The 14,206-nt window shown below is 35.8% G+C and overlaps 1 protein-coding gene across 1 annotated transcript in view; it reads right to left on the bottom strand.

Annotated features, from left to right (window-relative positions):
• The window catches only part of LOC145668382 (uncharacterized), a 43,685-nt gene extending 29,827 nt beyond the window's left edge, over nucleotides 1–13,858 (bottom strand). Inside the window, exon 1 of the mRNA XM_081736171.1 lies at nucleotides 13,152–13,858. Coding sequence (XP_081592297.1) covers nucleotides 13,152–13,499 — 348 coding nt within the window. The 5' untranslated portion in view covers nucleotides 13,500–13,858. The remainder of the gene's footprint in view (nucleotides 1–13,151) is intronic.
• Nucleotides 13,859–14,206: the final 348 nt, after the last annotated feature.

Below are 14,206 nucleotides of genomic sequence, written 5' to 3'. Positions count from 1 at the left end.
TCTCTCTGTCGTAAGAAACTTAAAAACTCGGTAGATGTGTAAATAACATTCTCGAGAATTTTCTTTTTAAGTAAGTTTTCGTAACATCTCTATGAACTTGTTTTCTTATTATTAAGCACTGTAAACTAGTTGACGTACCATAGTAAAAATATTCAAAATTCATTTCTGTATTATTATGTTCAAGAACGGGGAAATTTCAAAAGATTTGATAATTAATATCTAATCCGAAATTTTATCGTTGCTAAGGTGTGCATTTTTCTCCCACTCCATCATCAACTTCAAGTGTATCTGGTAAGATCTTACTAAACAATGTCTTCGTGATTAAGCTAGGCCTGTATTATAGTTTGTTGCTAGGCAATTGCACTTCGGCTTAGTAAGATATCCAAAGATATTTTGTAAACAGGTTTTGGTAGAGTCTTTAGCAATAGTACATACCTCGCTCTTATATTCTTTCTAGGGAAGGAGGGACGGTACATGACGCTGTTGCACGGAACGATAAATGACGCTATTGCACGGGACGGTAAATTACCTAGCACTGGGCCTAATAATACTAATAACTTGAGAGACATTCTTTCCAAAATTATTGGCAAGAAATGTTATAATAAAAATCACCATTTTAAGTACATCATCATACCATAGTTTTAGTAACGTTGATGAAAACTGTTTTCATTCGTTCGATACAATGTGAATTAACGAAAAGATACCCTGAAGTCAGATTCTAACAAAGAATGTAGGCTATATGTATATTTTAAATAATGAACTTTTACTATATTTCAATTGTGTATACTTTATTGCACTTTTTTTTTTCGGCCGCAAACTTGTTTTCCCGTGGAAATATACATGTTTTACATACAGTAGACTAGGTCCTGAAGACAATCTCAGCCAATGTCCCAATCAATTTATCTTCCTCTTTTCAATCACAACTAAAATTGTTCTTTTCTCTCTCATTATTTCTAACACCTCATTCCGTATTCCGTTCGACTTTCCATTTTTCTCCACATCTACATCTCGAAAATTACCAGTCTTTTTCATCGCATAAGTTCCCTGGTGGTATGTGATTGGCTTACACACCTTCGGCACAAGAGACTCGAGTTCGTTTCCCGACGGGAGCTCATGTGGTTCGGATTCCACATTAAGCTGTACGTCCACGTTTCATAGGCCTACCTAGCCTCACTGCTGAAAGGGACGGTAAACTGCAATACAAGCAATCATATTTTTTCATCGTTTTTACATAATGTCTCTGTTTCTGCCCCATATAAGTAGTACAATATTTCACATGAAAAGATACAAGTTACGTGTAAACAATTAGAAGTGTTAATTAAGCATCATTTTAACCTATGTTATGTGTAGCGAGTCAAAGGTTTGTGGAGAACAACTATTGTCAATAGCGCAAATTTTTACTGTTATAATACTTCCATATATTATGATATTTCAATGTAACATATTATTTATCTTAAAAAAAAAAAGTTTAACTCTTCCCAAGCAGAATTACTTTCTTTAAGATGAAATTAAAATTTACCTTTTATACTAAAAATTGTATTTCTTGTTACATGGTCAAGAGTATATTTTAAGAGAGAAGAAAATAGATGTAAAATGTTATAAATATTGTGTAGACCACTTCTAAACGGTCTTGTTTAATTACTGGTGTCAAATCCTTCAGTTAACTTTTTTTTGAGTTCCTTTTCTGATGTATATACATTCTTGCCTAGCAAAGAGGGTATGAAGGATAGGATCAACTATTAACCTGGGCTCCAAACCACGACGTTGACTTCAATCCAGCACATTAACACGTGCACAGACCATCACACAAAATTCAACTCAGAGTATAAACCGTTTCCCATTATATTATCTAAAGAGAGCTGCATTATAGCACCACGCCTCTGGTCTCGTCCTCCACAGTTAACTTTTTATAGCTTGTTGGTTGCGTAGTATTCCCTGACGTCGCACTTTCGCGAACGTTGGGATATAGGAATATCGAAAAAATAATTCAAGAATATCACCCTCTAGTAAAAACAATGGATACTATATTTGAACATAGGATATTCGAATTAACTCTAGACAGTATATGTGGGGGTAAATATCTGTTGCATCTAAAATAGTCTTCTCACATTACACATATCGCCATAATACTAAATATATATATATATATATATATATATATATATATATATATATATATATATATATATATATATATATATAAATATTATATAAATTTGTTCAATTACGAAACATTGTAAGCATATAAATATTACGTACTGTATATTATGCTCTTGTAAACAGTATCCTTAAATATGGTATATTAATTTGGGGTGCTGCTTACCGTACTCATTTAAAACATTTGAAGGTTCAGCAAAATAATATTGAAAGAATATGTTTTAAAAAAGGACTTAGCAGTAGACTAGATAGACTCCATGACCAATTTTCAGTGTTACCACTTTCAAAATTATATTTGCAGAAGGTATTAATATATGTTAAAAAGAATAGAAACAAATGGGACGAAATAAAACATATGTACATAACCAGAAATGTGACAAACAAATATTTAGAAATTAAAGCAACGAGTAAATCTATAACTCACTATCAAACATATTACAGAGCTCCGAAGATCTATAATGAACTCCAACTCCGAATCAAAGAGGAAAGTAATTTCAAAGTATATAAAAGGTTAATTTTACAGTGGTTAAATGAATCAAAAAGTATTTTAAAAACTATTGTTAACTAAAAGTAAGAATTATAAACCTTATATGGTACGGTAAGAAGAAAAATAAAATACGAGAATCAGACTTACACACAAGCTTTTGCTTATGTGAGCCATTTCCTATCTTTTCTTTGTTTGCATAACAAACAAAAATTTTCGCAATATAGAAATAAGTGTATTGAATTAGTCTGTCCGACACCGGAAGATAGACATGACTTCTGGAAGTCCGAAGTCCTGTCATCTCTGAATACCGGGTACGTTAAACTCTATTAATAAAGGGAATCTAGGAATTTCCTTTGGAGAAGTAAGGAAATGTGACTTGTTAATTTCTGTAGCAGTTAACTTTTCCTTATTCTTTTATTTTATTCCATTAAAATTTTGTATATTGTTATTATATAATTTAGTATGTTCATTTATTTTTATGTATATGCTTTAATATATTGGATACACCCCCCCCCAAAAAAAAACAGTATTCACCGGGTCTGAGAGACCCCTACTTATTTCTATGATATTCGATAGATTGTGAATTGAAATTATTCTCTTCGCTGTTCTTACGTTTATGCCATTTATAACATTTATTTTGATTTAATTTTTTGTTTTACATTTATAACAATAAGAATACATAAAACAATATTCGCTGTACATCGTCTTCTGATAAATTTCCTGTACGGGCACCTCAGTGTCTGACCCCAAACAATGCCACGTGGCTAAATGGAGAGAAAGATAAACCAGTATATTTGCCACCAGAAACAATACAGAGAGAAATGAGAAGACACGAGCGCATACCGTTTTACCTTCACGGGGGCGCCGTCTGTATAATTTTTTGCTTAGATCTTACAGACCCTACGTACTCTTTCTAGGGTTAACACTTGCACATGTAATAGTTATTCGCACGAGAAGGATTAAGAAAAATTACGGCACTTTAAAAAATGCTTTATTTATTGCTTTTCCCTTTCTATACATATTCGCCGGTTCACGTACGCGCCTTTGACGTTGGAGACCCAGGTTCGATTCCCGGCGGGAGCTCTTGAGGTTCAGATCCCACGTTAAACTGTAGGTCCACACAGGATCGACCATAGGCAATTTCCCGCCCCATGTAATGGCATTATTTGCTACCTCTCCTTCTTTCTCCAGAAGGAACAAATCTTAAAATCGACGATTTTAAGTATGCTATCACTTCATGAACAACGAAGGAGAGGGAAAGTGCGCTCGCACTCAGAAAACCTAAACACTACATATACAATCTCATTGTGTCTATTTTTTCTTTAAATAATAATCTATTATGTTAGTGAAAGATAAAGCAAATACACCTGCAGAAGAAAGATTGTAATCATATTTATAGAATTTCAATATCGAGCTTCAATCTCAATATATCCGTTTGCAATTTCAGTGTAACTAGTTCTTTTATCTTTATTTCTTGATTTTCCTTCTACATCTGTTATATTTTTTTAATTGTTTCCACCTTCAATGATAAGGAACTTGTTTGTGGCACAGCCAAGACTAGTTTTCATATCAAAACTGTGGTAAATAACTAAATGGAATATGTGTTCACTACTGTTCGAGAATTTAGTTTCTTGTATCTGATAACAATCACACGATTCATGCTTGAATTTGTTTTACCATTGGCTTTAGCACTGTCCATGTGAACTTAAACTAATGTGACCTAAACATGATTTATGAATGTAGTATTCAAATAGAAGGTGAATTTAGCAAATTTAACTACCAACATCATGAAGTCTGTTTCCAACAAGAAATATTTATTTTAAATAATATAGTTATGACAGATTTTGCCGCCCCGTGAAAATACACATGTTGCACATATGGTAGAGCTGGCCCTCGGTCAACGTCTTATACAACCTCACTGCTGAAAGGGACACTAAACTCAAAATCAATATAGGCCTATATATTCACGGATCAAGTTCAAAATGACGTGTCGAACGAAATTCAAACTTCAGTTTTATTTCTATGTATTCTGTCTATTTATTTTCACTGACATCACGCTGAGAACGCATAAAGTTGAAAGCAAACATAAAAGCTGCCAAGAATACATACAGCAAACAACTAGTCTAACTGTTGTGTACGATCACAGCAAAATAATCACACACATCACATGACATTGTCAGAAAGACACGTAGAACATAAGACGTAATACTTTTCTTTGTCCTTTGCTTTCGCTACAGGTACGAATACAAGACACGCTCTAGAAAAGCACAATGGACTAGACTCGGACATGTGTTGTTTTTATCTTACTTCGTTTCTGCGTCTTAACCGATAAGAAACCTTCCTAGGTGCATTGATTGATTTGAATTTCGTCTTACAGCACTACTGCGTAGAATTACTACAAATGGGGATTTTGTAATATTATGGAGAGGCGCTTTTCACGTCCGTTTTACTGCTACTTACATGGTCGCCGACTCCTGGGGTGCTCGAGCATTCCCACAATTTTACAAGGGTTCTCAGAACCAGGGGTGCACCCACGGCGGTTGCCAACTGGCCGGTTTTTGACCGGCCTGGCCGGAAATATTGCTGTTATTTTGATTAAAGCCGGTGACCGGACAAACTTCTTACCAGTTCCTTTATGGCCGGTTTTTTCAAATTTGTATCTAGTTCGAAGTATAGATTTAAGAAGTAACTTTTATTCCGTCAATTCAAACTGTCATCTTTCACCATCATCTGTTTAGATAATTGTAAAGAGATGACAGGGGCTGTATCAGGGAAAATTTGAAATTTATTTGTAAGGAATTTTACACATTTATCGAGAGCGGAAAAGGACTTCTTAAAGCATTTTCCTGTAGTTGAAGTACAAGTTTAAAGAATAAATTTCATTTTCCAAATCCAAATTGGCACGTAAAAATTAATATACTTTTGTCCATCTGTTTCGATAATTTTAAAGAAGTGGCAGTTACTGGTAAATATAATAAAATGATCAATCCCGATTCCTGTTTCTCATTTATAGCACAATGTGTCTATTAAGCTTATTAGTGAATGTACTAAAGATATGGAAGAATACAGGTACTCATACTTTTGCTCACAACAGTACATTTCCTTCCTATGGATGGGTCAGAACAGAGATACTTCACACTTAGGTCTATGTCATAGGGAATTTTGAGGGGATGCCGGTTTTTTTACTTTCCAGAGTTGGTAACCCTAGGGATCTATCAGGTACGAAATACCCTAATGCTTACTAACTCAACATGCATTTATACACTTTCTCAATAAAATTATATTTAACAGGGAACTAATTGATGTAGCATGAAAATTTGATCTTACACTTCATTTGCACTTACACTTCTTTCTCTTATCAAAACCGGGGCCGTGGTGACTCAGTGGTAGAGCGTTCACCTCTGGTGCATGGAGTCCCGAGTTCAAATTTTGCTTCCTGCCAAGTGAACTTTGTGGTGGACAAACACCGTGTGTGGGGGTTTCCTCGGGGTTCTCCCGTTTCCTCCCACTTTCTTCATTGCACATTTATTTGTCATCATAACAGTCTCCTTTAGCCTAGCCGCCATAACTGTGGGACGTAAACCTCAAAGATTTCAATTTTTTCTTATGAAAAAATCTAGTTCTATTTTTTTAAAATATAGGTGGAGATATTTTACAATGGCTTATATTATTTTCGGGTGCAGAATAATACAAGTTCAATACTGCATAAACGTAGTTGACCTCCTCCCTCAAAGCTCGGGCCCTTCCCAACAAAATTTTCTGGGTGCGCGCCTGCTCAACATTCACATAAAAGAGAAATAAATAAAGAGAAAAAAGAACGAAAAAGGAAAATTCTGAACTTTCGTCATATTTCCTTAACGATAGTAGGATTTTTTTTTTTCAGAGTGGACGGGGGAAGGATAGAGGACTTTATTTTTGAACTGGAGGCAAGCATTATCATTATACAAAATTCCGCGCATAAAATTTGTTTTCTTTAACATACGTTTTCTTTCATTTAAAATCTGGAAATCTAAAGATGAGTATTCAGAATGGCGTGACAGTTTAAAGATGGAAGATTAGAACCCTAGAAGCTCCCTTGTTACGCCGTTACTCTCTCATTCAAGATCTTTTTTTTTTTTTTTTTTTTTTTTTTTACTGGAAAAATAAAACTCCATTTTTATTCTAAAATTCTTAAAAGTACATTTTAAGGAGAGTCAATTTAAACAAACAAACAAAAAACGGAGGGAGTACTTCGCCCTGGGAGTACTCCCACAAACCAAGGTTATGCATTGTGAACTAGAGACTATTGATTTTCAAAATCTGGTGCTTATACATCTTTCCACTATGTATTATTTCTAAGATTTTACTTTCTTTGGAAATTAAAAATTATGGTGGGCAATGGCGTAGCAGAATTTCATCACAGGGATTCAAGCTTTCAAATTCATATTCTTTGGTTGGATTGGAGGTGAGCATCCCTTTCAGCAGCAGAACCATGTAAGTCTTAGAGCTACAGCTTAACGTGTGATCCGAACCACATAAGCTTCCACCAGGAATTGAGCCTTCGTCTTCTGCAACAAAGATGTGTATGCTAAACATGAGCCATGAGCTCTCCATCTGATCATTTAAGGATTTTTCGAATATATTTCTTAATATGGTAAACGTTTACTTCGTAATGATCTGGTTTTGACGTTGTTAAATGTTCCCGAGGGGTTAACATATGGAAACACACTTTGCTTGCACCAATATTAGTAGAGTTATCTAACAGCACTCTTCCTACAGCAGATACAAGAAAAAAAATATATAGTGTACCGGACTTATTTTTGGAGATACGAATACAATACATTAATGATTATGGGCAAGTTTGCTGAGCCATAATGAATAGGGGAGTGAAAAGTCGGTAGCAGAACTTCATCCAGAAAATTTTGACCGGAGACGGAGCAAAATCAAAGTACGAGAATTTACAGTAAGACATAGACATTGTTTGGTAGAGGACATACCCTGTACGAGATTTAAAAAAAAAAAAAAAAAAAAAGTTCAATGTCTCACGATTATGTTCTTTGGGCTAAAGGAAGTGGATCATTAATGAAAGTGAATGATTAAGAAATTAAATTTTTGTGTTCTGCCACCAGAAATCGAATCCGAGACCACGTGCACCGAAGGCACATGTGCTAGCCACTAGAGCAACACCGGGGGGGGGGGGGCTGCCCTATACAGAACTCTTGCAAAACGTGTGAGTTTATGGTGGACAATCATATGTCACGAAGTTCTGTTCCCTGTATTTTCTTCACTCCACTCACTATTTCACTATCACTCACTTCTATGTATTTATCTTCCGTCGCCTTCGACCTACTGAACATTGAATGTTGCATTTATTTCATTTATGCATATATACACAATAGGTAATATATTGTAGTTTTTCTTTGATGACTGTACAATAATAAATCTTCTGATCCAAAATGTAGCCTGTGTTACACGAACATTGAAGAAGTTCAATATAAAATGTGCACGAAACATGAAAATCAGAAAATTTGTTTTGAAATTCACCCATTAAAATCCATTATTCTGGGTAGTAGTGGCGTACAGAAAGGGGTTCCGGGCTTTTAAATCTCCTTGAGCAAAATATGGAAAAATAAAGCATTTACTATATTGCGATATATGTACAGAGTTCACATATGTCCTGAAATATAGAGATTCAGTGCTTGAACCATTCCTTTTTAATCAAATACTGCGTACACCACTGCTTCTGGCAGAGTAATGCATTTTATGTATCTGTATAGTGTATGTGTGTGTGTTAGCTTAAAATATTCTCAATTGTAAATGTGATAGGTCCCTAACGATAAACTGTTCCTCGGTAATAATTAATTTAATGTATTTAAAAATACTTTATTGTTAAATAAATAAAAATACTATATAACTATATAGAGTACATACGAAATATCAAACAGTGGATGGCTCAGTAATACAGCGCTCACCTCTGGTACTTGAGATCCCTAGTTTGAAGCCAGCTCGCGTCAGATGGGCTTTGTGGCTGACAAACGCCATGTGCGTGGGTTTTCTCGAGATTCACCCGTTTCCTCCCTCTTTCTTTATTTCACCATTTCGTTCAATACTACTTGTATCATCACCGTTTCTCTTAGTCTCTGAGCGTAACGTGGGATGTAAAAACAAATAAGAACGTAATTCAGTTTCTTACCTACTCCCCTTTATCAGTAGCAGTTATATTACTTAAAATAAGCATCTAGCTAGGTCCTTCCTCGACAATGCTTTTGAAATACGAAACTGTCCGATTTAGTAAATATTGATAGTTTCAATGGCACAGATGTTTAAAGAACCAACGAGGGCATGTACAGTATTCCTAATACAGGCTTTCATGTATAAGCAAATACTTTCATCCCCATTTAGTATACTTTACAGTTGTATCCATTATAATCATTATTAATTCCATAGGAAAACGACCATTAGGAAGACCTAGGCGCAGATGGGAGGACAATATTAAGATGGATCTCGCAGAGATAGGAATACAAAGTAGAAACTGGATGCAATTAGCTAAGGATAGAAGTCAGTGGAGAGCTTTTGTGAACGCGGCACTGAACCTCCGGGTTCCATAGGCCATAGAGTTAGTTAGTTAGTTATTAATTCCAAATATCATTTGACTTTTAATTTCATGTCGGTTTATTTCCATTCTTCGTTATTCGGCACACGCGATTAATATGAAAGCCTATGGCCACTTGACTCGTCCCACTCCAGCAAGAACAAAGCTCTGGCCGCATTATTAACATCTGTTAGATTGCAAAACGAGAAAAGTGTTTCAAAAAGTTTGCGCTTGATAAAAATAAAGGTCTATTGCCTTGAATCTATTTTATCTTGATGCGATACACTTCGGATCTATGACCTCAGCATATAAGTGTATTTGCACTTCGGCTTTAGAACTAATAAGCCACGGAAAATAAGCACTTGACGTATGAAAAATACAGGAAAAATAATCAAAATAGTTATATCGCTTTAAAATACAGTTAGATCGCTTTTATAATGTTGAAAAATTCTATCCAACAGAAAATATTGCCCTTAATATTAATTAAAGGTCTGGTTCCTATATATCCAAACAATAAACGTGCGTCTTCGGTTTGATTCTCGGAGCAGACATAGCAATGGTGCCCATCCTCACAATTTACCATTCGTCCTCCCCACCCCTTAAAAAATAGTTGTAGAGAATACTGGAGTTGATTGTGACAAAACCAAGATAACTTGCTTTATAGAGTAAATTTTATGCAATTTCGGAACTTTCTGCCTTAGCGTTCTTAAAAGTGTCATTATGGTATGACTAAAGTTTGGTTGTGTCATTTTCAATTAAAAATTATGTATCCCTCAAAAATCTCATGGGTGCAACTTGTGTTCTAAAACCCACTTGTGGACACCCTTGGACCACGTAATTGAACAGTTTCAATTAAGAAATCTGGCCTAGTAAGTCAGCAGTGATTACGTTAAAAGCCGTTGTTCTGACAACAAATCATTCAATGAATTGAACATGTGACAGTACACGATTGGCCATAATCTCTCATACATATAGGTTTTAATAATCCAGTAAAACAATTTCCAGTTTCAAATATTATGGTGCTAATGTTTTTAACGACACGTTCTTAATGAGCGAAAAAAAAAAGACCTAGTATGCGTCCCCTCCGAAATTTTCCCCCAGGGCCATATGGCCGATTGTGCTTAATGTGATTATTATCAGTATAGTTACCCTACTACTTTTCACCAACCCACTTCCACTTAATTGAAAGTACCCTCCGGGAAAAATCTGATATCACCACTGGTTCCTAATATTCTGTATCTATAAATTATGGGTAAGTTGACATAAAATACTTAAAATTCTGTATTATAAATAGGGCTTCCCACCAATTTTATGTGTGATGTGTCCTCCGTGGCCAACTAGTTAGGAGGCTAACGCGCATGCCTTCTGTGCTTCGAGACCCGGTGGAAGGATATGGATCAAATGGTGGTTTGGATCCAACTTGAAATAATAGATCTCCTTTCACACGTCGTTGGTGTTGAAAGGCGATATTCAACTCCAACCACTCAACCATTTTCATGCAAGCCACTGACCTAACGCGTTAAAATATAGCCTGTTTAGTCAGGCTTGGACTGGCCAGGGCAGAAAGGCAGGAATCCCTGCCTGATCTCTCTCTAAATATTATATATAGATGTACAGTGTATACAGGGTGTTTCAAAACAATACAAAACTATGGGACCTAGCGTAGTCGAGTCAAGACTTTATTTGGGAAGTAGTATGTGCCCTATCCAAATATCCATATTTCAGAATCCGGTGGTACTTCCGCTACAACTTTCGTGGAGGTAGTTGGTGAGTACTTCAATAGGCAAACTCCTTCTATAAAAATTGTTCCGTGAGTATCTCAGGATTCTGAAACTCGGATATTTGGATGGGACACATATTATCTAAAGTGAAGTCTTGACCCGACTACGGTAGGTCCCATAGTTTTGGAGCTACGGACCTTTAAACTTAATTTTTTTCATGTTTTCGGCAGCCTATAACTCCAAAAGGAAGCATTTGCGCACCCAGCTTGGTCTATACTTTCCATCTTATCTTGTGTCAGGAATCACCTCCCAAACGTTGTCGGAGTTGTTTTGAAACACACTGTATAATAATGAATATTGAATAACACGGAAAATAAGATAAAACATATCTGCTGTGTTGGAGCATAGTTATTCGTTGTAATTTGTTCATGAAACTAACAGTATTATCAAGTCCCGTTTGGTGTCTTTGCTTTTTTATGGCCTAGTAAGAATATACACCAACTTGTGAAGAATAGGGCCCCATGAATTCCGAAATGAGACTGATATCTATAAAGTCCTACTGAGGCACCCTGTTAGTCCTTTGACAAGTTATTGTAACACCATAGAGAAACAGAATATGTTCCCACCCTGCGGCACCATTACTACGCGTAAATGAAGCTAACAGCTTTATGAAGAACCCCCCATAGCAAAGGTTTTAAAAGACTGTAACTTAGTAAACTTTGTGAGGCTCCTGCATGCTACATGGGACGATGGAGCCCCGATTTGAGGCTCCTGTCGGGGCACTATACCCCCCAGCCCGAGACTGTGTTTAGTAAACCCCAGCTGGTTTTGCGAAGGTATACCTGTTTCTATGACAGACATAAGCTAATACACTTTTTTTTTTTTTTTTTTTTTAAGCAACGGATGATATAAATAAAAAATTTAATAGTGTTGTACGGGATTCTAATCGTGCACGTAAATAATATTCTTAAATGTATTACCAGTGGTCGAAGTGAGAAGGTATGCGTTTGGATGCCATACCGCCTCTGGTTTTTCAGATAATGAGGACATACCGTCTCTGGTTTTTCAGTGATCAAGACAATATTTAAATAGCCGGTACGTTGAGTCAAAATCATAATAAAACATACCGGTACCGCCTCTGCTCTTTTTCCACTTCAAACACTGTATTACTGAACAGCAAAAGAACGAAACGTAATAGGGCAAGATAGGAAAATAGGAAAAAAACGGCCTATTTAAAAGACATTAATAATAATAATAATAATAATAATAATGTTTTAGATGACAATCTATTTTAAATACAAGGGGAGCCTAACACTTAGGTAAGTAAATAAAAATTCGAATTCAATATTATTACGTTTAACGATTTTTTTTTTTAAGTACACAGATAAGACCTATACCAATCGATAGGTGTCATTCGTTGGACAAAATGATATGGGCGAATGTAAATCCTCATGCGTAACTCTCGAGAAAAACGAGTTTTTAACCTAAAACTTTATACTTCATGATTTATTTAAAGATAAAAGTGAGGTGAGGTGATTTTAAGTTTAACGTCCTGTTTACCAGTGAGGTTACATGAGACGTAGACCTATTGATTAATGTGGAATCCGAACCACATGAGCTTACACCGCGAATCGAACCCGGGTCTCCCACGCCAAAGGCGAGTACGCTAAGCGCTTAGCCACGAAGAAGCTCTTAAGAGATAAAAATATTCTTTATTCCATAGTAATACTGAAGTATATACTAGCCAAGTTTTTCGCTGACACGACAATGATACAATATGGTTAAATGAAATATAGCCCAAAATTGTGATTAACTCTTGGAACTATAATTTTTGTTTAATCGTAATATTGTTCCAAGGTAAGACATGTATCAGTCGATAAATCAGATCGAGATGAACAAATGTTATGTTTGAGGGCAAATACTTATGCGTAGTTTTCGAGAAAATCGATAAAAAAAATTAACTAAAAAAGTGTCATTTTTATTAAGTGTCATTCCTTGCCAATGAGTAAATAGTTGTTGTTCTACTAGAATAGATTATTTATTTACATAATGTAAGTGAAAAATATAGATTATTAAGTGCAGACTCTCTCTTATTGCTTGATTTCCCCTAAATGTAACGTCATATCACTACTACTACTACTACTATTATTATTATTATTATTAATTGTAATAATATATATATATATTGAAGAAACTGAGCATAAGATAAACTTACAGTACTGTTGGTTTGGTTGTTTTCTGGTCCAGGATTCCAAAGCAGAAGTCGAACACCGTCCCTCGCTGATTTCATACGAGTAGCCACCTGACTGATCTTCTCACCCAACACATCCTCGCCGTTGACCTCCAAAACACAGTCTCCTGGTTGAAGACCAGCCTCCTCGGCCGGTGATCCAGCTTCGACACCCGTCACCCATGGATATGGATCCCATTGAGTTCTACTTAAATGAAAACCATAACAATCTTTTTCTTCGGCACTGAGAACACATAAACGTAAGTGACAGTCTGAAGGGAGTTCTTCAGTGTTTTCCATAGCGACGGGAATCGAAGACACGTCTTCCTTCATCTGAGAGGCAAATTCACTGAGTTTGCTTTTTGCACTGGAGAAGAAATATCAACGTTGGCTAATATCTGCCACCAAACAAATAGACCTATTGACGTAATGTTGGTTCCTTATAAGTTTATTTTCGTCTTTCGAAATGTTACGTCGTTATAGTGAAAAAGCACTTCCTTGCGTATTTGCTGTAAAAGACATATGCACCTCACCACCTACACCTAACGATTAGCGTACAAGGACAAAATAAAACTGTATAATTCTTTCTTTCTGGCTTTACGATTCAAGTAATGCACGTTGTACGTACGCATGCGTTGAAACGATAAACAACATGTGTCGTCGTGACGCAGTGCATAGTCCTTTCTTTACTTCCTTGCCCCGCCCCCTTACTGTCTTCCGTACCTCGGGGAGGGGAAAAAGAAGGGGAGAAGTGATGATGGAGAGAAGATATACCTGTATTGCTCTGTTTTGTTACTCACACCCACCCGCATAATCCTATCAAGCCATACAGCTTCAACTAATGTGTCTTTTGAATTACACTAAAGTACTGTACAGTTCATATTATTGTTTCCGCTGTAAGCATCGTCCAAGTCACGTAACACACTCTTCGCTTCGTTAAAGTCATGATTGCGTTTTTTTTTTTTTTTTTTTTTTTTTTTTTTTTTTTTTTTTCAAGAACCGCAAACGACGTTTTAATCTCATAGGCTGCTTTGTTTCAT

Source organism: Thermobia domestica, chromosome 13, assembly GCF_964235325.1.
Source record: "Thermobia domestica chromosome 13, izTheDome1.hap1.1, whole genome shotgun sequence".
Classification (NCBI taxonomy): domain Eukaryota; kingdom Metazoa; phylum Arthropoda; class Insecta; order Zygentoma; family Lepismatidae; genus Thermobia; species Thermobia domestica.
This window is presented reverse-complemented; position numbering and strand designations above follow the sequence as displayed.